Raw genomic sequence first — 25,284 nt, 5'->3', positions numbered from 1 at the left:
CCACTGCTTTTTAAAAGTATGTGCAAATTCTTTTCTGGAGCATGTGTCACAGAGGATTTACTCTCAAGACTTATAAGCAAAGAATCTGACCCCCTGTATAGTATAGTCTTCTTTCAATTTGCAAAACTATATTTGTGTCTGAAAAAGTTTTACCTAAAATTGTGTGTCACAAGGTGACTCTAACAGAAAGAAATTGAGGTAAAGATTACATTTGTTCCCGTTTTTCCAGTTTTTTTTTTTTACTTTGTATATTTGACAGCATGCTGGGCTTGAGTCATCACTCTGTTATCCCACTGAGTTCAGTGTAACGCCACTGCTTTCAATAGTGGTACCTCATTGTGAAAGTGTAGTAACGTAGTTATGTACCTGGTCCTTTGTGAGTAATCATTTTCTCTGCCTCTCCTGCCCTGTCAACTAGTTTCCCCTGTTGTTTGTGTGGAGCTGTCATGCTGCAAGAGGAGACAAAAATATTTGTGAAATATAGAAAAATGTGATTATAAAACCACAAAAAGTGGCAGCATGTGTCACTGAAAATGGCTCTTTATTTTGTCTAGACTTCAAATTGACAGATGGTAGCGTCCTATTTTTTTTAAGTAATTTCCTCCAAAACATCTAAATAGCAAAATTTCAGAGACTTTTGGAGAAATTTTGCAGCACCCAAATTAAACCCTCTCCATCTTACTCAGCAGTAGCCCCTATTGAAATCAAGAGAGGTCATTCTGAGGAGTAAGGTGTGAATGGTGTGGCCTCCTTGTTTGCTTTGACTGGATAGACTATTGGAAAAGCACAGGACAAAGTTCCAGTAAAACTCTGACACCAACTGTGTGTAATTCACAAGACAGAGGATCTGCCCATGGAATGGCTGAAAAACAAAAACCAAAGACTGTCTCAGAACAGTGTCTAATGAGTGTGAAGAAGTTCAAGAAAGGAGGAAAAAATGGTTTCTCAATAAGTGGGTTTCTCACCTTTACCTCTGCCCAGGATTCTTATGCTCCCTGTTGTGACTTTGTAGGGCACTTTTTCCACAGACATACCAGAGCAGCTATTTCTGTGGCCATGTGAGCTGGAGTGCCACAGAGTTCTGTGTACATATCTTCTCATATAACCACCTGCCCAAGGTACTACACCAATACCAGTGCCATACAACTGTGCATGTGTGTGTACCTGGCTAATTCTCAGATGTGTCTCCTAGATTTAAGATTAAGGAGAGCATAGTTAATGTCTTTATTTTTCACTTACGTTTTTCCCTTTTCTCGGCTGGTGCTAAGCCCATCTCTCACCTCTGCACCCCTGCTGTCACATTGTCCCCCACACCCAACTCAAGTTACAACGTCCTCCTACCCCATGAACACTACCATGATTGCGATTACCAGCCGTAAGCCTTCTCGTTACAGGCTGTGGCAAATGTGGCATTCCACTTCAATAGCAGAAAGTAGCTCAAGAGCATCTCTGAACCTCCTCCATTAGCTATCCTGTCCCCTCAAGGACAATTCCTGTGCTGTGTTTAGAGATAGAAAGCCATCCATCAAGAACATTACAATTCCCAACCAAACCAGTGACTGTGGAAACTGACCAAATCAAAAGGCTTTATACCATTGACAGCTAACCTGACAAAGATGAGCCAATTTAGAAATCTACTTCTAGGAACACAAGATTTGCCAAGCTGGATCAGACCAAAGGTCCATCTAACCCATTTCCAATATGGCCACCACCAGACTCTGGAGGAAAGTATAAGAGCCCCACAAGAGGCAGATGTAAAATAATCTGTTCTCTCACTTTGGCCAGACTCAAGTCTTTAAACACCCTTAATGCTGTAGTAGTTGCTACTGCCCCTTGTTCTGGAGAAATCCCCCTCCCTTAATTATTGTTACAGCTTACAGACAAATGGAACCACACTCATAGTAATGGGCAGAGCCAGGAATAATGAATTCCAGCAAGCACTGCGTAATCTTTCTCACTTTGCTATAGCTATGTACCTCAGGACTGATTTTCTCTTCTCCATTCAGGACTGGAGAGACACGTTTTATTTTGCAGTCATCTGGTGATGGCCAAACAAGGATGAGATCTTCCAACTTGTTTTTTCCCTTGTGACCCAAGTCAGAACCTCAACTGAAGTCTCCTGAGACAAAAGACCTGGTTCATTATCCCATAGCTGCATTGTACTTGCTTCTCTCAGAGGGTTTGGGCCTGATAGGGTTGGGGCAATTTGTTGGATTTTGGCTTGGTATTTTTATTTTTTTCAATGTTAGATATCCATATTAGCAAAATATAATGATAACTACTGGATAAAATCATAGCGCCTGGTTCTGGTCTCCCAGGAGTGTAGCTCAGGTTAATTCCAGTGTCATCACTGGAATTACATCAGAGGAAAATGGCAACAATAAGAGGAGACTCAAGCCTGTCAAGGCAGTCTCTAGATGCCTACAGAACAGAATCTTACAGTAAGCAGGTTTTCTTAGGCCCTCATGTCATTTTCTTTAGGAAGCCTTTTCTTCCCATGTAACACTGTTTCCAGCCCTCTTCTTGCCTCACTCTAAGTAATCCCTGCTACAGCTACTGTATTGAAGAGCTACTGTTGGTGGCATCAAGTGCCACAGCAGAATTCCTAAAGAGAAGACCAGCCATTGCTGATTGGTTTCCCATGCCATATTCCCAGCGTTGCTCAGACCACCCATTCACAACCTGTCTGACATCACGGGTGATCAAGCCAGGGTATCTCAGCTTGTGTTTTCCTCTGCTGGTGTACTGAGGCATTGTGATGGCTGGCTGACTCCCGTAGTTAATATGGGTGCCCTGGCCCATAATGGTACATTGTAAGTGAATGTCTCTGCGTAGACAGCAATAATAATTAGCTGTCATGATTTGAAAAAGGAAGATCCATGCCATTGAGTTAACAATCACTCACACAACACACATGGATTTAAGTAATCTTAATTTGGAGAAAAATAACAATTCTAAATATATCAAATAGCTTATTTCGTGGCAACCTGTGGCAGTGTTTACCTCTGGTTTCCAGCACATGCCGGTTGTTTCTCTACAGGCAGTTTCACCATTTAAGAGCCTGAAATGCACATTCATGGACCAAGGGTTGCAGTTAAACCTTATATTTGACAGGGAAGGCTTTTTCATCAGGCACATCTAGCTCAAGTCCATAATGGATGGAGCACTCAGGTCTGCTGACAGGGGTCGGGGAAGGAAAAAGGGGGCAGTTGCCCCTAGCCTTGGCATTTCAAAGGGGTTCAGAGCTCCAGCCATATTAGCAGCCAGAGCTCCAGGCCCCTTTGAAACACCACAGAGCACTATGCTACTGTTCTACGTGTCCTAAGCCCCACCCCTTCCATTCTTGTGTTCACCCCTTCCAGGGGCAGAAAGTTGGGCCCTTCTCCCACATTGTCCCCAGGACTTTGGCAGGTCTGTCAGCACCACTTGAAGCACTGCACTGATGGCCTGAACTGTATGGACGAGGAATTCAACTTAAATCCTACTGCTACCCCTGTCTTTGCAGAAATTAATTCCTCTGGCTCAATGAATTTCTGCTACTGTTTGGGTCACACTGCCTGGAAATGTATAGCACCTGGTCTACACTGGTAAACTAGAGACAAAGACCTATCCTTGGAAGGCAAGACAAGCTACAAAACACCACTGTATTTCTTATCCTTCTTCCAAAACAACTGACATTTATGAAATGCATGCAAGAGTGATTGACAACTCCTAGCTAATTCACTGGCCTGGCTTCATTTTGTTGTGGAACAATTCGAAGCATCTGTTAATACAGTGCTTTCTGGAGGAGGACAAGAACAGGTTTCCAAACAGGTTAGCCAATTTAAAATAAGCAAATATTTTGCAGCATAAACTGCCCACAGTCAAGTCATGCCTTTACACTGGCCATGTAACACTCAAATCTGATCCTGATTCCAGAGAAAAAGTTGCCTCCTTTTCTACCTCAGTCTAGGAACTGAATTTCTGCATTTGTCTTACACACACAAACACACACACACATGCAGGCACTCCTGCAGCTCCTCAGGATCCATTTGTCTCTTGTTCGCTATGCAAGTATTATAAAGCCACCAGTGGTGTGGTGAGGTAGGATTCATTGGGCTTATTAAGGGGAGTCACACCTGGCTTCAGATGAAGGCTGTGAAGAAAGAATGGAAGAAAGCTATCCATGAGTCTATCAAAGAAGCACTTGGCTAAAAGGACAAAATTTGACAACTGAGACCATAAATCCAGCTGTAAATTTGCACTATGGCACTTGTAACCAAACCATTCCAAAAGGAGGAAAAAAAATCATCACAACTATAAAGCACCCTGGACTAAAATTTAGGACTAAAATTTTACAATGTGCTGCCTTCCAACATTCCAAAGGAAAGACCCATGCCCCCAACAATAAGCAGGTTCTGTGGCACAGCCAAGCTCGGTGCTTGACTTACCTTAGCTACGCTCAGCCATGGAGGGCTGTAACGTCGTGTAGTTTAGTCACACTGCAGAAGGCCACACAAATCATTTCAACTGAATAAAGTGGTCTACAAAAACAACACAGGATTAAGGAGAGTCCTGCAAACTATTTAAGGGCAGTACCGATGGCATATTTCAGGGAGCCGGGAGTGGCGACTATGTGATTTCTGGTTTCCCTCTTCAAATATAAAGACTCAGTTATCTTTGAACAGCTTACTTTACACATGAATTGACACATTTATTTTACAACAAATAACTGAAAGTTATCTATGTTTCCTTTACTGTTAATCTACACAAAGAAATAATAAACAGCGCTTGTCTACAAAAATGCAACTACTGCAGTCCTCAGAATTCAATTAAGCTAAAATAATTAATGCTTCCGCCATATTAAATTACTTTATACATTTGAGCCACTGAAGTTTTTATTCTTTAATCTTTTCCTTTTTATTTAATAAAAAAAAGTTTGTTTCAAAGTGTGTGCACGGGGGGGATTGGTTTAGAGAAAAAAGAAAGGAGCATGATTTGCTGTTAAAATGTAATGGTCTCCTTTAGCTGACACAGCATGTAAAGTGTTTTGTGCCTTTGATTAAAATAGCATTTTAAATGCTTTGAACAAACATATCTCCCCATACTTCTAAAGGATTATTTTACATATTTCTCAGTGGAATAAAAAATTTCATTCTTCCTGTCACACTGCAGAAGGGCTAAGAATATCTTTCGTCACATATAAAGTAAAAATACTGTAGGCTGCTGCATTATTACAAAAAACATAAAAAATAAAATAAAATAAAAAAAATAACGGGAGGGGGCAGGGGTGGCAGAAAGCTGCCTTAGAGATTAAGTTTCCCTTTTATGAAATCGTATTTAGCCTCTTTTTTTAACAAATCTAACAACAATACTCTACAGCCTCTCACTGGGAAATACCTTTAATGTTAAATGCAGATTCTGATTTTCTTGGCTAATGCAGAAAGCCTTTCTATTGAAATATAAATAAGGGGCCTGGTACATCCCACTAAAGCCTTTCCAGTGAATGACTTCTGTGGGTTTTTCATGGCTACCCTCCATGGCTGTAATGTGAGGCTTTTATCCTACTATTGAAAACTATCTTCTCATATTAAAAAAATACAGAAGGACACCACCTTTTTATCTAAAAATTCAGTTCCTAATTGAGAAAGTATTATTGCTTCAGTGTTTAGTGGTGAGTCCCTATCTGCGTGCAGTGGAGAGCAAATCCCAATCAATCTATAAGCCCCTTTTATTTTGGTAAATTCAGAATATCTCATGCACATTTCCCTTTGATTTTCAGGTTAGTGTGAAAGTGATTAGAACCTCTGGGATGTCTCTTTTTTTTTTTTAACTCCTTTTGATTATGTTCGACCAGATTTTCCCTCTGCAAATCCTCCATGTGGCTGTGCCCTGATTGCCCTCAATTAGGCCCCAAAAAAAGCCAAAGCACAATGAAATGGTGAACTTGCTTCTGGTCTAAGATTGACCAATGATGCGTATTAATTACGGATTACTTTTGAGCACAGCATTTGGCAAGGTACAGCTACAGAAAAGACTTTTGGCCCGATCCTGTCAAGTACGATGCAGCTCCTGCCAGATGCTAAACACCTTTGACATCCACAGGGGTCAATGGAGGTTGACAGTGCTTGGCACCTTGCCCTATGGGTTCCATGGCCTCAGAAAAAGGTGCCAAGAGCAAAGGTTGAGCTGTCTTGCTCCCATCAAAAATCAAGGCTCGAATGGGCTGGTTTCAATGGGATCTGGCCCTTTAAAAAAAGTATTACACCACAAAGAGGCCCTATTTGCCCGGAAATGTGTGCAGTGGGCTGCTCGTGGTGCCGCCACTTCTGATGCTCAAAAAACTGCCATCTTCATCTGCTCCACTTCAAAAGCCAATGCACCCTTGTGAGGAAACAGGCTGGGGGCCTGTTCTGACTAATCACAATCCAACAGGAAAGGCAGAAATGTGCCAGCTACAGGGAGAACATGGGGCTAAGTCAGGGGAAGATGTATGCCCGTTACAATGCCTTGCTCTAGAGCCTGGCTCTTCAGATCAACTGATAGAGAGTCATGTGTTTAGCTTTGGAGGTTCTCCGATTCACTCTCCAGTGTCGGCCAAGATAGCAGTAGTCACAAGGTGGAGAGAGGGGCCAGCTGCACAGCACACACCAGCAGTGGTTACCTACTTCCTCTCAACAGAGGAAATTCATCGGGAACATCTGATGCTCACAGAGGTTCAGATCTCACTCATGCAACAGCAGGCACCAGGGCTTGAACCCGCAGCCGCCACAGCTTAAGCCTCAGTAGCTCAAACTCGACAGACAGCTGCTCTAGCTAGCGGGTATAACCAACACACATTCTCCATAGATCTGGCCCAGCTGAAGACATGTAACATTCTTTGACCAGTAGGTTGCACTGGAGTCACTGGCAGAGAAGGGATACTGGGCTCTGACCCAGTATGGCACTGCTTATGGAAAACCAGCCCATTGAAAGCCATAATCACGCCCTGTTGCTTTTCAGGACTGGATGGAGAAAGTAGACTCCACCAACAAGTCTGACTCAAGATTCCATGCTGAGATAGTACAGGAAACCCGCAACTAAGAGAGAGAGCAAATCAGACAACTGTCATAAGTAGCGTCTGCTTCTTTCCTGAGGAAAGCCTAGGTGCAGAGCAAAGGACTGTACTATATACTTGACTCTATAGAAAAGCTTTCCTATGCCATGTACAGGGCAAAAAAGGTTTCAAAACAGCTCATCCAAGTGGACACAGTCCCCTGTAATGCCTCAGTCAATGAGACCACTAGTGGTCTGCTGAGAAAGTGTAGGCCTTGGGGCACCTTTCACCTAGACATCCAATTGCTCCAAGCTAGCCAAGCATTTTAGAAAAGAGAATGCCTGTAATCTGCTCACCCAGGCCAGCCTGTGCTAATATCTACTTTGAAAAACCCCTTTGAGAGCATGCTGTCTAACAGCCCCTTTTCTTTCTGCCAATGGATGAAAATCCAGGATCTAAAGGGTATAAATAAACACAGCCCCATCAACGGGTCATTTGTACAATGAAATTAAGCCCCATGCAGATGGAGTGAGGAGGGCCCTATACGTCAAGTAAGCCCCACTTTATCCTTCAAGACTAAATCCTCCTCCCATTAAAATCAGTGGGAACATTACCACTGGTTTCAATGGGATCAAGATTTAGCACTTTCTGAGGGCTCTAAGTGTTGTATAAGGCTTCTGTACTGGGATGGACTTCCCGAGTCTTGCCTGGGTAACTTTTGTCTTGCCTTACTTTTGTCTTGCCTGGGTAACTGTGTGCCTTATGACTTGGGGAAGACACCACTAAAAGGGCCTCTGTGACCCTGGGCCTTGAGCTTTGTGTGTGTGTACAGGCTGTACCTACGGCTAGTGCAGAAGACCAACTTCAAACCGTAAAAACAGTCATTTCTCACTGACAGCTGGCCCTTCACAGACAGGTACTGCCATATTAAAACACTGGTCAATACTATGTAGCCGTCCTGGCTAGCAAGATGGCCCCAGGCAAATGGCTACCATTGAAGATCAGTTCATAGCACTTTCTAGAGGACTTGTTTAAAAAGATTACCTAGGCAGTTGATTGAGTGTAAAACATGCTGTACCTGCAATGTTCTCCTGCTTGGGGCAAATTCCTTTTGTAGGCGTGAGGAGACGGTCTTCTTCATCGGGTGTGACTTGGATCCCGATTTCCACTGGCTCTGACACTTTCCTGAGCTCGGAGCGGGAGGAGGGGGGAGGGCTGCTCTTATCCAGGCTCTTTTCATAGCAGGCACCACCAGTGCCATTGCACTGCTTCTTCTTGTGCTCTATAAAAACCAAGATGTCTCCCAGGGGGAAGTTCATCTGACACTGTCCACAGGTTAACAAATCGGGGTCTGTCCCCCCTGGGGTGATGCTGATGCCACCCGGCTCCGCTATTGCCAGGCTCTCCTCTTCGTCAGCAAGCACCGTTTCCACATGGTCAGCCTCTGCTTTACATGGACAAGAAGAAAGAGGGAAAGGGGATAGGGAGGAGAAAAAGATTGGTTTGAATGTTCATAGATGCACCATGAGGTCAGCTAAAAGAGCCCGATTGCATCTTTCTTTTCTTTTCCATAGCTTCCTCCACCCCCCCCCATCATGATTTCAATATATTTTGCAACCACGACCGTCTGTGAAACAAAATGATAGGCTGACCTGGCAAAGCTTTCCTGACAGCTCCTTCTAACTGCTGCCAGCACTGCAATTACAGCAGCAACAAGCCATTTTGCAATGCTCGGTCCTCAGGTTTCGATCTGAAAGGGTTATTTTTTGTCCCATCGTCCCCTCCTTACTGCATCTCCCTGCCATGCTGCACAGGCCTGGTCCAGCAATCCTTATGCACTCAAAACTCTCACTTGACTTCCGTTGGTGAGAGAAATGGGTACTCTGAGGAATGCATGGTTGGGTGCCGCAGCGCACACAAAAAAAGCACTTATCCAAGCACACACACAGCAACAAAGCTAAGTGGCAGCAGAATATCCATAGTCACTTTAACGTACTTGTGTGAGTAACCTGATATGGCCCATGGTGGGACATCAGGGACTTTTCAAAAGCATTTGAGAGAGAAAGAGAGAAAATAACTTATTCCCATGTAGGAACATTAGTTGGACTTTAAATCTTCTGCTCATGATTCTACTGCCAAATTTCAATATGGTTCCACAGGTCACAGAACATTTTCTTCTGAAGTTGAGTATGGGTCTCTAATGTTACCTCAAAGCTTTCTGCCTCGGCAAATATTTCTTTATCCGATCACCCCAGTCAGTTCCAAAGGAACATGTAATTTCTAGTTTCATAAACAATCACCATGTATTCTTCGTTAAAAGTGAATATTCTGTAGCTAATTAATAAATCTAAAATAATTGTAGTTCACAAGCCACTTTGGAGCAAAATGTTTTGTTTTGTTTTGTTTTGTTTTGTTTTGTTGCGAAACTGACATATCTTACAAGTCTAAGTCTTCACTCAGGCAAAATCTGCATTGACTTTTACCTGAGGGAGTTTTACCTAAGAAAGGAGTACAGGATTTAGCTCAACTAGTACACGGGTAACTAGCTGTGTGGAAATCAGTGAGCAGAGAGACAATAAAATCGAATCTGGAGTAGGGAATGGGATGGAAAATGGTCTAGATTCGCACCAGTGGTTTGCTTTTCAGTTTCCTGGAAAAGAAAAGGCATGCATAGATCCCAAATCAGAGGGTAAACAGCATGTCATAATATAGAATTAGATCCTCCTCCCATGAAGTCAATAGGAGTTTTGCCCAGATATATAGCAAACTGCAGAAAAAAAATAACAATTAGGGATGGAGAAATGGGAGAAATAGATTCCACATCTAGGAAGTTACAGGATATTCTGAGTAACAAAAAAAATATTGGAGGAGGCTTCTCCCCTGCCTCCCCTTATAAGACAAATTGCTGATTATTAGCTCCACCAGCTGTATGGCAGGTTCCATCAGCACTCCCTTCCAGCTTCTAGCAGTGGTTCTCAACCAGGAGTATAACAACTCATCTAGTTTTACAATAGGCTACATAAAAGGCTCTGGTGCAGTCAGTACAAACTAAAATTTCATACAAACCGTGACCTGTTTATGCTGCTCTATATACTACACACTGAAATGTAAGTAAAATATTTGCATTCCAACTGATTTATTTTATAACTATGGTAAAAAATGAGAATGTGAGTAATTTTTTCAGTAATAGTATGCTGGGACACTATTGTATTTTTATGACTGATTTTGTAAGCAAGTAGTTTTTAAGTGAATTATAACATGGAAGTACACAAGACAAATCAAACTCTTGAAAGGCATACAGTAGTTTGAAAAGGTTGAGAGCCACTGGCCTAGAGTATGCAAAGTTAGAAAAAATACTGCACTTCATCTCTCTACAGTAATAAGAATAGGACTAGCATTTTATGGAAGAAATTCCCGAGCAAGTCACATCCAACAAACAGAAGATATATATTGTAGAGCTTTGAATTTACTAACTTATTACAAAATAAATCTACAAGGTAACTAAACTCTAGGCATAATGCACGTTTTGAAAACCATTAATTACTTTCCCTCCTTAATCTAACTTTAAAAGGAGTTCGAAGACAATGCTACATAATTAATTTACCAATTTATTTTCTGAAAAGATGCTTTCCCATAGTGAATATGTAATCATAACCCTGTGCTGAACAAAGATTGCTGGGGAGAAAGTGAATTTCTATGAATAGTGTGTCAGAATGCAAAAGGTAATTATTTAGTGCTCCTGTTCCCATTAATGATCTAACATTGAGCAATACTGTTTATACTGAAGAAAGGTTGCACCTTTAATTACCAAGTGCACATACATAATTTTAGAGCGAAACGAACAGGACTGTGAAAAAGGGTCTTTTAGAAATATGTGCACCATTTCTGGAAAGAAATCCTAGTAAGTGAGAGCAGAATGTCAAAATATTAAAACACAGACACGCTAAAGGTAGATGGGACAAAGACCTTTTAAAAAAGACAAAATGAAAATGAGAGCTAAACTGAGCTAAGGAAAAGTAGTGTTAGGGAAGGAAAAATGCATGTTACTAGGTTCACATAATATCCCTTTTCAGCTTTCGGACTAAATACGCCTTTCAAATTACAAAGGTCTTACTCTGGTATATGTGTATGTAACTGATAAATAAAAACACATATGCATCTCAACTTTTATCTTTTTGATGCATAGGATTTTTTTTTCCCTGCTGTTTCAGAAAATATAGCAAAATTGCATTTGATAAGGGTTCTGAGTATATCTAGTAGAAAAAAATCAAGTGTCTTTTAGTTGTTAGTTGCACAATTTGTTCAATAGTCCCTTTTTTAACTCTGCAATTAATCTGAATATGAGTTACATCCACATATGTCTCTTTTTCCCAAGATTCTGCACTGGTATTTTTTAAAATAACATCTGGTATTCTTTCATTTGTTGGCAGTCTTCATGTTACAGAAAATCAGCTTTTCATTATTTAGGTGCACTAAGCCCTCATGATCGGTAGTGATCGGTTTCCAAAGTATTCAAAGATTTTCACTCCACTGTATTTCTGCTTTTAGTTTAACAAATCATCCAGAACAAGATTGGTCTGATACCTATCAATCCAAGTAACATAAGACACACATACACGCAGCTTTCTCCAGGGCCTGGGAAATAGTCATAAAAATAACGTCTGGCAAATCAGTGATTTTGTCATCAAATGCATTTTATCCATATCAATTTGCATATCAATTTTTTTTTTACTCAGAAAAGAAGAAAAAGCTCACTCTCAACAACTCAGATAAGGCGCAAAAACCTGCATGGAAAGCCCTACATTAAAACAACATTACAGGCCAGACATAAACTTACAAAGGTAAGGACAGAAAAGGCTAAATATCCAGCCTTAAATCATACACCAAGCTTGGATAACACCCCAGATAAAGATTTCTAGAATCCTGCAGTTTCAACTGGGCAGTTTAGGCCAGACTCTGAATGAACACTCCAACCTGCTCTTTGTGCTTGTGGGTTTAAAATGAGGTGCTCTTTTGCATTATTTGAACTTTGCTTCCTATGGTTGCACTTCTGTTGCTGGGCTGCTGGGTTTCATCATTAGTTAGGGATTTCTAATTATTGTTTCTTTAAAACAGAATGTTAAAAAGGAGGAAAAGCTGAACCACAAAAAAGAGAAAGGAACTGAAAAACACCTGCTGCCTTCACTTAGAAAAGGGCCAAGTGAAAACTAGTTGCTTCCAGCCAGGTGGGTTAAAGTGTGCCCAGCTCTCGGTACACCTTGGTGCATTCTCCTGAGGCATATCAGTAATCGCTCAGAGAGAACACTGCGATCCATGGTGTAGCGATGATGTCCAAAGTGGGCACCACCTGACACGAGTGTCACTCAATAATTTTGTGTGCTTACTCTATTTAAACTATGATAATTCAAAGCACTGTTGTTTGTCAGACTCCTAGGGGCATCTCTAAGCACAATTAGTATCTATTGCACCAATCTTCTTTAAAAATCAGGTGCTTTTTCGTCCAAGACTGTAACGGCTGTTGCAGTATAACTGATGCTATGGTTCTTAGTATGGTGGCACCATTACTGCATGTATGCACAGGTGTATATCATCCACATACAATATCAAAATTGCTACACCTGAAATGGATTCTGGTTTTCAGATGTTTCAGAGGCTGTGGAACTCAATAGAAAGACTCCCACTGGGCACTGGGTGAGGTCTATAATATGTAATGTTACATTTCTTGCTATATTTTAGTCACACTGAAGTACTAAAAATATGAATGAACCCAAAAGCAATAAACGGCCTTCTTTATTGTCATATAGCAATAAAACATAAGAAATTTAATATATTTTAATTCATTTAAGGAAGGGAGGGAAAAATGATCACAAAACGAGGTCCTGCATGTCAGATTTCTTCCCCGTGAACCAGAGGGTGATGGAAATACTGCCACAGCCTTAATGACAGAGGTGCTAACGGGTGCCCTGATTGCCATGGGTACTGTGAGATCGGTTACCATGTAAATCTTCCACAGTCTCAGATGAGCAGAGCACAGATTAACCAGATCCGACTGCATCTTGTAATGATGAACTGATGAATCTTGCGGCATTTGCCAGCTGCACCCCATCGACAGGGAAATTCCACCTTCAAGCGTATGGCAAACATCCCTCCTGCCTATGCCCCATGCGCTTGGAGTTACCAGCAGTATGAGCCATGGGACAGTCCCTGCACTGAAACACAGGCAACTCAACAGTGCTTTGAAACCAAATCCCTATTTGTAATGTTTTAGCGGTGATCTTGATAAAAATGCACAAAGGAAAGATTGGTCCCTCAGGGCAATGAAATTCAATCTGGGCTCTGCAAACTATGTCTAAGAGACCCAGTAAGGTAGCGCTTACCATGAACCAGTGGGATATGACCTATGGTCTACAGATGTCAGAAGGACCAGAGGCTACGGCTAAGATGTCCAAAGGGTTCTGCAGCTCCATTTGAAATTTCTGAGGGGTCTGCAAATGAAAAAATTTGAAACCCACTGCCTTGGAGTATTGCCCACAAATTAGACTTTAGTATGATGCCCCACTGACAACACATGCAAGTCACACTTATTATAGTATTACTGCACTTATAAAAATAGCACAGGTGACACACATTGTGGCTCGGTTATCGGAGGCAGCCAGCGTTGTGATTTCACCAGCTTATGACTATTACTTTGGAAATCAAGGGCTTCATCGCTTCGCCATCCAAAGTCTAGCAGCACCCTGCGTACAGATTCTTTTCATCTTTGCAGCTGTGAATTGCAGTGTTTATCTATTGTATTATGTCTAAATTGCATCAACATTACACCCAACAGCACTGGCCGGTTTTAGCTGCCATCAATATTTAATTTTTCTGATCCGCACGATTAAAAATCAATTCTTCATGAAAAGAAAGCCGAGGATGGATTAGCAAAGAGCAAAAGAGCAGCAATCGGGAAGAAAGCTCTACTGACAGAGAGACTCACATTTTTGTATAACTTCTAAGTGAACCACATGCTTGTGAAAAGTGCATGATGACAGCCCAAGAGATTGAGATTCTCCGCTTATCCACAAAACAGAACTGGCAGCAGTTGTGTGAGCTTCCCCAAGCTGCTCGGACAATGTGGCTCAACCTTGACCTGCAGGAACTATCTCCGGATACAGAGGCCAGTTTAATCTCTTTGGCCCATTCACTCTGCTAAGACAGTCACACAAGCATTCCAATTAGTTCTGTTTTGTTTTGTGGGGGAGGTGTTCTGTTTTGTTTTGTTTTGTTTTTTGCCACTATGTGAGCACCTGTCCACTAAGATACTGGACAGAGACCACCGCTTCACATACTCCACTGCACAGCCTTTAGATGTTAATGATTTTCGATCACTAAACAGTGCAGGGACTAGTATGCAGAGAGGTGCAGGGGGGATAACCCATTTAGACGTAATGCATTAGCAAACAGAACACACAACTGTGAGTTTCAGGGCTCTTCTGCAACACAGTACATCAAACACCTATTTCCAAAGTATCCTAAACGTCTCTGAATGCAGTTTAACCTCCAGTCCACACCTAAAATAGAACAAACCTCTCTGCCACTGCACCAAATGCAATAAGGATTACAGTATATGAAAAAATGGAAATGGATATGAAATACTGCTAACAATGTAAATATGAAAGAAAACAAAAGCCAGGCCTATCCAACTGCATACTTGAATCTTGGGCATTTCTCAGATGTTATTTAATCAGAAGCTGCACACATGCTGTTACAGAAGGGGTGATGTATGTTTTCCTAAATAAACTAGATGCTCTTAAAAAAAAAAAGATTTACTGCTACAGAGAGCCTAAAATGCATCAGTTCTTTTATAGACCACAAAAGCTGTAAATCTTCACAGATAAAACAGGGATTGTGATGATGTGATATAGAAGCATTCTTTGTTCCCAAGTGAATAGATTTGTTTTATTTAAAACTAAACACTCATACAAAAAAGATACTGGATACACAAAAGAAAAAGAAAACGCTGCACTGAGGGACAGTCTTTCAGCTGTATTGTACGAAAATCCTTCAATTACAAACTCAGCTAAATATTTCAAAAGCATGATGGAAATTAAGTATTTTGTTTCTCATGTGGATTTAAACACATAACTGTATTATTTTTTTTTAATTCCAGTCTCCAAGAGGTAGTGTTCTGAATGAGGCATAAATCACTGTTCCTCGTATACAACTTTCTTGAGCCATTTTTTCGACTTTCATTCATGCATATTCATTATAACATTCAATGAATTTATGGCTTATGCTGGTGGCTTTGTGGAAGGGGTCATATAAAAGTTAAGTAAACGAGTGATCTTTTTTTTCGCCCCCTTAACTTTGGATTCCCTTTTTATCATGTCTAGTACGGAGTCTCTGGAAAGTACCCTGGGTACATAACAGCACACGCACAAATTATCAGTTGCTTCACACACACACACAAAAACTGAATTTCTTCCACTGAGGCAACTACACAAAAGACTTGCATATGTCAAAAATACAGAACTCAGTCCCCGTGAATGCCATACCATTAATCAAATCCCTGATCTGGTGTCACTTTTGCCAGTAAAATGATGGTATTCTTCTAACTTCCTCCACTGGCGCGTGCCTGCCATGCGTGAAGTGCGTCCCTCTGCTTTAATTTGTTTTCGAATAGCCTGCTTTAGGCAGTTTTTATATATTCCTTGGGGAAGGAAGCTGCTGCTGCTTAGAGCTCTAGCGAGGAGATATGGTTTAGAGCAGGCAACAGCTTTTTGGGGAGGAAAGCAGTGAGCGAATGTAACTGATGTTTAGAAGCTGGAACTTACTCTGAGCACAAAACTGCCTTTGAGGGTGCAAAGGAGCAGTGTGCAGCATGCTGCCTGCGTAGACACAATTTATGAAAGTAAATAAACATGAAAGGGGAAGGTGCTGGAGCAGCAGCAGCAGTTGTATGAATCATACATTTATCAATGCTTCACGCTCTGTTATTGATGTGTTCCCCCCATTACAAAAATATATATAGAAATCTATCTGCATATAACGGCGGCACACACTTCGCAAGGCACTTTTATGGCGCCCGTAACTTTGCTGTGCGTTTTGATGCAGCCCCAAAAGGCAGCTTTTCCTCGAGCTTTCACTGAGATCACCAACTCTTAACCTGGAAGACCGAATTCTCCAGCTAATTCCAACTCAGTGTGGTGGGCACAGCAAACTGAACATGACTGCTGCACCACGAACCAACAACCAAAAGAAGAAAATATTCAGCGGAAGTGGAGAACCATTTTGGTCGTCGTCAGTCTCTTCAGCAAGACTTTTTAGAACGTGTTTCGATCTCAGGGGGGTTGTACCAAACTGTTAGTGGGAGAGGGCAGCTATTATGCCTCTTAGCACAAATTTACAGTCCTGGAATGAAAGCAAAGCCACAACCAACAAAGTTTGAGGTTTCTGCAGAAAAGGCTTTCCCATAGCTGGAGAATGTTAGCATCATCAGTGCTTGAGCCACTGTGCTCTTCATCTTCCAGGTCTGTCAGATGAGCTGGCTGCTGTCTATATGCTTCCAACTAGCTCAATTCAAACATTAAATGAAGTAGAGAAATCATCAGATAAATTGCTGGCTCTCTGTACTCAAGAGTGAAGGCTTTTTCTACAGTTGATGACAGCCCTGATCTTTTGTCTGACCTAATTTATTTCTCTTTCAGGTTAGAATAGAACACTCTTCCTGTCACGGGATAACCTCCACCCACATAATGTGCCCTAAAATAAGAATAAGCTATCACTATGTTAACAAAACTATAACTTGATGAATTTATTGGACTTGGTGAGGTAAACATTATATCCTAACACCTAGTGATCAAAGCTTGCTATGTGTGTGCAATTAAATTACACATTTGGGCAAGAAATTGTCCCACTAGAATCTAGCAAGAATGCAGAGGCAAACTATAACAGTGAACGGCAGAAGCCCTGTATACTTGCCTATCGCTAATTCGACGGAAAGTTTTACACATTGTGTGTGACTTCTGTTTATTTCTTTAGGGAAAAGCATATTTTTATTTACACAAACTACCGCTTGTATTTTAAAAGGCCTCAAGGAGCAAAAGTAATACAAGCTAGACACAACCAGATACAACCGAGTAGGATTTCAAGCTTTCTGACATGTAAACACACACAATTGTATGAATGCGCATATGCATTTTTAATGCACACCATCTTCTCAATCTAACATTCACTGTGTGTTTATACATACACTGGAAGCAGAAAAATAGATGCACATGTATTTTTACACAAATTCATAGCTGAGGCTGTCATGAGCCTGGTCACTATCTGACAACAGTAAACTGAGAATTTAAAAATTATATGTTGATGATAAAAGATGCTGTGAAAAACTAATTTTAATTAAGGACTTCGGCCAGCAGGAATCCATTAATCAGTCATGATTGGTTTAAAAATAGATTTATCTAACTTGCAGCCCTGCTCATTTAGTAGCATATAGATCTTTGCATAAAAATCAATAGTACAACTTTATACTTAAAAATATTTTGCGGCAACATAAACTGCCTCAGATACAGCTATTATTTCCCAAGCTATTGTATCCCACCCACCAGTACTACTGGATGAGTCAAACCCTAATCTACTATGATACAGGCTATGAGCTCCCCCTAGTTGTCAACACATGTCATTTAAAGCCAGAGGGCACAATTGAGACTTACAATTCAACTAAAAGCCAGCAAAGTTTATTTTGGAAAGTATTTTATATCAACAAACAATCCACAGTGCGAAGCAATCTAGATAGGAAATGTGAAAGGGAAATAAATGCCTTGTACTAAGCATTTTTAACAAAAAGATTATGCTAAAAAGCAAACTCAGTTCTGATGAAAACAGCAGAATGGTGTCAACGGAAGTCAGTCATTGATATCTATAATTTGTACTATTTTACCTAGCACACACTCATCTAAGTCGTAATTATTGTCAAATATGCCACAAGAGATCCCTTTGTTCAACATAGCAAGATACGTTTTGCACTAGACAAGGATTCAACAAACCATTACAATTAAATGCAGCCACACAGAGAAAGCTTAGATTTATTTGCGAAATGTTTAAATAAGCTTAACAAACTATTCTCAGTATTTATCTACCAACACAACAACATGACCCACTTTCTTATCTGTCCTACAGCTATTTAACTCACTAAGCCAATCAAGCAAAAACTAGAAAGCAATAGAGATTCATAGTACACAGCCACAAAGTGCTGGAGTTTTAAAATATGGCTTTTTTAAAGCCAGGAAGGCTACAAAAATGTGCTTTTTATCTCATGAGTAAATTACAAAAAAAAATTATATAAAATGCTTCCCAAAGAGTGATTTAAGAACACATCGTTTTTATTGCCTTATTTAAAGCTCTCAGGTAAGGTGTCTTTAAAAATATGTTCTGCTTTTGTATGCACAGCTATGCGGGCATTAAGCTAACCGCAGCCAGCTCCAAAAATCATGTCCTAGGTAATTCTTTAGTAATATATTACTTTCTCAATGTGTGACACTAGGTGAAATTGTTTTCTTTGATGGCAGAAAGTGCATTAATTGCAGCAAATCTAAATGCATTTCAAGTGGAGTACTTTGTACTTAGAAGCAAATTGCAAAACTTTTACTTACTAGAAATGTTATTACTTCTTTCTCTTTTGCTTAACTTACTTTGTACATATGGACTGATGGGATAAATAATTAATCATTTTAGGGAACCTGTTGACCAGTGATTAAGTAAATCTCATTAAGTTCTCTAACTGGAATTTTATCATTTTACTGTGCTTTTCTCCTCCACATTTCCTACTGTTTTGTTAATTGTCCTTATTTTGCCTTCTTCTGCAAACCAGGTAAGAAGCAGGCTTTTTACATGGATTGTCCTGTCTCTTTTCCTTTAATCCCAAAATATAGTCCAAGTTTAAAAACACGTTTCTCTAATTTAAAAATTGTTGAATTGGAAGATAAACAGTTGGAATAGAACCAAAATAATCTTTCTTGGCATGGAGCAATTCTGCAACATATCATCATCTCTTCCGTATAACACCTTTTTTCACTGTCTATAAGTTTAATTAACTCAGGTGCAAAGGGAGGGGGTTGTTTTGCTTTTTGTCTCCATCATTGGATAAGGTGTAGAGTATTGGGGGGGGTTGTATGTTTGTTTTTGTTTTTTTTATTGCATTTCATTGTATTGCAAACATATCTATTGCAGCACTTCCAGGAGGAACCTAGAGAGGAGGAAATAGGCCACTCAATTTTGCCAGTTACAAATAATAATTTGTTACAATTTAGAAATAAGCATCTATAGATCTATAGGACATCTATAGGGCAGTCTGCTTGCTTGTTACACACTCGCTAGCTACATGTTTCTCTGAACACCAACATGAAAACTAATAAACACCAGTGGAACAGTGTCAGAAAACCACTTTTTTTTGTGGGCGGGGGGGAGGAGGGGGCCTGACCCAGGACTCCAATCCAGCCTGCAAAGCATTTCTCCTGACAGATGCCCAAATGCCAGAGCTAAACATCACATATATGCATATCTCAGTAAACAATATCAAATTCATCCCGAGTTGTTGCTTTGGTTATTAGTTTAGAGTCCCCCCCCACCCCACTTCCTAACTCTCTAAACTCCCCTTCTCCCACAGGCTAGACACTGGCTCTTTAATAATGAATTAAAGCCTCCTGCAAACTGGTAGGACTCCTCCTGTCTGGCGAAACACCCTTCTCAAAGTCTGCAGCTGAGGCTCAGTGGATGTGTGCTAAACTGCCTGCATTTCCTGCTTCTCCCCCCCCCAGCCCACCCCCTCCTTCAATTGATACCTTTATTTTTTCCTGCCACTGTTCAGTATTCAGCCTGATTTCTCCGCCAGCTTCCTCAGGATGGAGAGAGAGAAATACACGAGGGGAGGGAAGGACACCGCTGACAGCTTCGCCTTCCATTCTTCGCGGGCTGCCCTCCAAACCCATTGTGCCGGCGGCTTGTTGGAACCCCTCTTTGCACGAGCCCCCCGCCTCGCTACATTCTATCCAGCAAGACGATCAGAAAACAGGAGGTAATGGAAGAGCGGACCTACCTGGCTCCTTTCCCTCCCCCCATAATATGTGTCGCCCTTTTAAATAAATTCAAACGTGCGCAACAAACCCGATTATCCACACGGTCCACGGCCCCTTTCAAAACCAAGGCTCTCCGTGCAAATAAGACAGAAAAGAAGTAGGAGAAATTGCAAGAGATGACAAGGTTTTTTTTTCAAAAAAATCAGCACTCATCCTCCCACCCCTAAAAAAAAAAGAAAAATGCAATTTCCAAACCAGAGGGTTTTTAAAAATGCAATTAGCCACAGGGGCGTAGAGAGTCGCCTTTTTCTGGGCGTGCAAATCTGGTTGCAGAAGAGCAAGGACTTAAAAACATCCCCCCTAAAGGAGTCAAAGACTAGCTGCATCTTCATTTGTGTTGCGCCAGGTGCTGGTCGGGCGGGAAATGGGGGTAAAAAAAAAACAAGCAACCAGCTGAAGTAAAAAAAAAATTAAAAAATTGAAATTTTCAGAAGGCAAACGCCCCCCCCCAACATATCTAACGGGGGGGGAAATAATATTCCCAACAAATTCTTACAAACAAAATTCATCATCAGCTGCAACAAAGGAGCGAAAGCAACCGCCAAATGCTCCTGGCAGATGGCTTCTATTCTTGGGTTTCAGGGGAGGGGAGACGCCAGTATATATTTATTTATTTATTTATTTATTTAAATTTTTTAAAATCTAACATAAATATTCGGGTGTGCAGCTTTCCCGGCTCAGCCCTTGGCTTGCTCCCCGCGCAGCCCTCCTAGAAATGCAAGTTCGGGACTTCTGTGGTGGGTGCAGTGGGTTTGGGTATTTGGCTACGTTCCCCCCTCCCCGCCCCCCCCAGACACCAGCTGGGAGGATGCCGGAGAGCCCTGCAAGAGGAAAACCTGCCCGGGCTCTGCCTTGCCCCGGGAGAGGCTCGCGTTCGCCTGCCCTGCGAGCGTGCGTGGCGAATTAAGAAAATAAATGCTAAAAACGAGGGGAGGGGGACGTGCACGGGGAAGGTGCATTTGCAACCGCTCGCGGCGCGCGCGCGCGCACACACACACACACACACACAGCGGCTCGGCTCCGCGTGGAGCTCGCCGCTGCTCTCTTTGCACTGGGGGGCACTGGCAGAGAGCCGCTCTGCCGCCTGCCCGAGCGGTTGGCTGGGCTCTGGCGTGGAGGTGCAGCTCCCGCCTGGCTGCTTTGTTGCTTGGGATGTATCAGCGGGGTTATCTGCGCAGCTGGAGCCCGGTGGGGTCACTTCCCCGCCCCCCCCCCGCTTGCAAAGGGGGTCCCGGCTCTCAGGCGCACACGCCGGCCGCTCGCTGGGGGGCCGTGGCCTCGCCCGAGGAGGGGCAAGGCCAGGGGCCCCCGTCTGTGCCGCGGCCGGGCACCCGCACGTGGGCAGGTCCCTCTGTCCGGGGCCAGGCGCGGGCAGCCGTCCGCCCAGCTACCTGCAGCCCCGGGCCGCCCGCTGGACGTCTCCCTCCCGGAGTTCGCCTCCCCCCAGCCCCAGCGCTGCCCCGATCGCCGGCCGCACGCGCGCGGGCTCCCCCCTGCCCGGCCGCTGCCTCTCCGCGGGGTCCCGCTACCCCGTCCCCCCGCCGCGCGCGCTCGCCAACTTTCCCCGGCTCTCCCCGCCGCCGGCGCGCGGGCTTTGCACCCCGGCCCGGAGCCCCGCGGCCGGCTCCCTGCCCGGCCCCTTCGCTGCCCCCCGCCGCCGCCTGCAAATGCGCTGCAAACTTTGCCGCTCTCCAGCCCCCGATCCCCGTCACCCCCCACCCCCCCCAGCCTGGCTCTGGGATCGCTCCGGTTCGCCTTCCAACTTACGTGTGAGAATCTCCCTTTGTGACAAGTGCTGCGGGTTCCCCTGCTTGCGGCGGGACATTGCCCTGGCATTTACACTGGCATCGCCCGGAGAGCCGTCCTGGGTGGGGGGCGGGGGCCGAGCTCCCTTCTCTGGCTTTTCCTTCACTCCTGCTTCGGCGCTGGGGTCGTCTTCTGGCTGGAAAGCACCATCAGCCGGAGCCGCGGCAGCCCCCCGTGGGGTTGGTCTGGCGCCCTAGGGGGGCCCAGCAGCAGCAGCAGCAGCAGGACAAGCGCTTTCTTTTCCTCTCTCTCCTCTTTTGCACTGTCTCTTTCCTCCACTGCCCCTTGCACTTCCAAAGCTCTTCGCGAACTTGGGAGAATTTGCACCACCGGGGACACTTCTCGCTCGCTCGCTCGCTCGCTCTCCAGAGTGCTTGGCCAGTGGGCAAGTGCACTTCTTCCACCAGGAGGGTAAAAAATTAAAAAAAAAAAAAACCCACACACAAGCAGGCTGCTTTGCTTGGTGTTGAGAGCGCACACTGGAGCTCGTCCCCCCCTCGCAAAAATGCCCCGCAACCGGCTCGCAGCGCTTGACCCTTGCTGGGTGGGTACAGGGGGAGCCAAAACTGTGTCTCCTCTTGCCCACTTCAAGGGGCACTAGTGCTTTTGCATGGCCAGTGCCTCGACACCACTTTGCACGGCTCCCCCTCGCCTGGCACTGGGACTGGGAGGAAGGAAGCCCCCCAGTGCAGCTGGGTTGGTGCTGGCTAGTACTGTTATATATTGCAATGTGAAGATGGCGGAGTCCTGGTTCTCTGGGAGCGCTCTGTCTCTCTATGGCTGGGGCTGCCTCTGTACAATGGGATAAAATTCAAGTTCAAGTGCGGACGTGACGTTTAATCTGCACTAGAGACAAAAAGACCCAGAGAGTAGGAGCACTGGGGGCGACTAGCGGTGGCTTTTTAACATTGTACCCTGCAAGAGAACAAGAAACGCACACGCAGAGGCACCAACTCAGGCGGCGCAGGCACCGCTGCGGCGCCTCGCCAGCCTGCGCCCAGGGCCAGCCGGATGACCCGCTCCAGAAGTGCTGCTGGAGAGCCGTGCAAAGCAAACCCCCCGTCCCTTCCCTCGGGCTGGCTGTGCTGGCCGGGCAAAGACCAGCTCGGGGGCGGGGGGGTGAGGGGCTAGCGGGTCGGGGTGCCCCCTCCTCCCCCCCGCTGGGGGGGTCGCTATGTGAGTGACTCGGGCGCCCTGGTCTCCCGCGGGCGCAGCAGCGCCAGGCACGGCCGCCAGGGTGGGAGAGGTCAGGCTCGGAGTGGCCCGCGCAGGGTGACGCAGCCGGCCGGGCTGAGCGGCGGGTCCTGGCCGCGGTCGGTCCCCTCTGTTAGTATCCCTAGGGGGTGCGATCTCCATAGTCCCGGCTCTGGCTTCCTTGCGGTCCGCTGCTCGCATCCCGGGGGCTGGGGCTCCTCTCCCTGCCGGCGGCACCGCAGGCGCTCACTCGGCGGCAGGCACGTCCCTTCCTCGCCAGTGTGTTTCTCCCCGCTTTGCACTAGCACAGATCTCTGTGTGGGCTGCGGAGAGGTTTTTCTCTCCCGCGTCTGTGATGTTCCAGGCAAGCACACGGCTTCGCTCGCTCCCTCTCGCTCACACACACGTGCGCGCCGCCTCGACCTTCGCCCGCGCTGCCGGTGGCACGGACTCGGGGCACAAGCCCGCACCGGGAAGATGGGGGGGTGACTTGGGGGCGCTCCCCCAAGCCAGGGAGGACCCAGAGGCGGTGGGAGCAGAGCGGACACTGCATGGAGGTGGCAGGCGCCTTCGCGGGCCGGAAACTGCCCGATGGATGCGCTGCTGCCTCGGAGTTTCTTGGGAACCAACTTTTGCTCCTTCCTCTCCTCCGCGTCCGGAGCAGAGGGCGATAGGTGCGGACAGAGCCGCTGGGGAGCACTTTGAATCCGGGGCTGGGGGCTGCGAGGCGAGCCAGGGAAATGAGCCCGGGCCCTGGGCTGTGCGGGGTCACGCGCTCCGCATTGGTCCCTTTCACTGGCGGCGTGGGAGCGGGGTGGCTGGTTTGGGGGTGAAGCCGCAGGGGGGTCTGAATTCATCCCCATGCCCTGCATCTGCTGGGAGGCGCATTTGGCTGCCCAGGGCTACTCACTCCTCTAGCAACTGCCGGGAAACCTGTGCCCCCGCAGGGAGAGTGGCCGGTCGATGATCTCTCCTTTCTCGGCCCTGCTCCCTCTGCTGGGAACGGCAGCGGGGGTGGGGGGACGGCAAGGAAATCCCAGCAGGCCTGGGGTGGGGGGCTCACAAAGGGGCCAGCCTTGCCGTGCCCTGGCTCAGCTACTGACAGCTATTGCTCCCTTACCAGCCAGCCCGGACGAGCCATTCAGCTCCTCCAGGCTGCTTGGACTCTTCCTGGTGTTTGTTTTGGGGCTTGGGGCCCTACACAGAAAAGGAGCACCGGCTCTGTAAGGCAACTCTCTCCCTCGCTGGGAGGGGGTTCGGAGGCGGCTCACACGCCCACACCCACACCGAGAGAGTCAGAAAGTTGTGCAAACGATGGAGGGAGAAAGGGGGGACACAGCCTGGCCAGCAATGGAGAAAGGCTCCGGGTACGCCGCCACCAGAGCGAGGAGGGAGAACGAGGAGAGGGGCAATGCCTTTCGCAAAACCTACGGGGCATGAGCAGCCATGGCCCCTCCCATGCCTTGCAGGGCATCTCGAACTGAACCACTCTTCCTGCGGCTCCACCCCGCTTGTGCCTAAAGTTTGAACAGCGCCAGCCCCACCTGGTGTCAGCAGGACAGATGCCGCAGGGGTCAGCGTGGCCTTTCCAGGAATGCCACGGCAAAGGTCCAAGACAATCCCCCCAAGGAGCAACACCACCACCAAGTCACAAATCTTTGCTACTGATTGCACAGGCACACCCACACCGCGCCTCCCCAGCTCCTAGGCACTACAGTTGTGTTTTTCTGGCCTTTTCCTCTAAGGGTTCGCTTGAGGGGGTGTCCCCAAGTCTCCCCCTGCCCCCCCCCCGCTTGCACTTTGCCTGGCGTGCCAGACAGGCTGGGCGTGTGACTCTCCTGCTAAAGGTGTCTCGCGACTCTGGGGGCGCGCGGGGCGTGGCATTTGCACACCCGCCGGCCGCCCCTGGTGCCAAGGTGCAGCAGACACGACGTGGCTGTCGGCTGGGGGGGTGCGTGCAAAGTCCGGCTCGCCTTAGTGTGGCCGCTTGCGGGTCGTTGGAGGAAGCAGATTGCACCTGAGGCCGCCCTTATCAGGGTGTTGCCCGGCATCCTGTGTTGATTAACCGCTGTCTTCCAGTGGGCATTCAAATCCAAGATAAGGCCGCATCAATGATTGACCACGCTGGGCTCCCTGATGGCTCCTAGCGCT

The 25,284-nt window shown here is 45.3% G+C and overlaps 1 protein-coding gene across 5 annotated transcripts in view; it reads right to left on the bottom strand.

Annotated features, from left to right (window-relative positions):
- Positions 1 to 21,958, bottom strand: part of BCL11B (BCL11 transcription factor B) — a 103,658-nt gene extending 81,700 nt beyond the window's left edge. For 2 of the 5 annotated variants that reach the window (XM_074998715.1, XM_074998716.1), the window contains exons 1-3: positions 8,094 to 8,355; positions 7,748 to 7,753; positions 5,469 to 5,489 (exon numbers count right to left, since the gene is read on the bottom strand). In XM_074998715.1, coding sequence (XP_074854816.1) covers positions 5,469 to 5,489; positions 7,748 to 7,753; positions 8,094 to 8,334 — 268 coding nt within the window. In that variant the 5' untranslated portion in view covers positions 8,335 to 8,355. Of the gene's footprint in view, positions 1 to 5,468; positions 5,490 to 7,747; positions 7,754 to 8,093; positions 8,463 to 21,900 lie in introns of those variants that run through there. The other 3 variants (XM_074998712.1, XM_074998714.1, XM_074998713.1) reach the window with 3 other exon arrangements.
- Between the last annotated feature and the right edge of the window lie 3,326 nt (positions 21,959 to 25,284).

This window comes from Carettochelys insculpta, chromosome 6 (assembly GCF_033958435.1).
Source record: "Carettochelys insculpta isolate YL-2023 chromosome 6, ASM3395843v1, whole genome shotgun sequence".
Classification (NCBI taxonomy): Eukaryota; Metazoa; Chordata; order Testudines; family Carettochelyidae; genus Carettochelys; species Carettochelys insculpta.
This window is presented reverse-complemented; position numbering and strand designations above follow the sequence as displayed.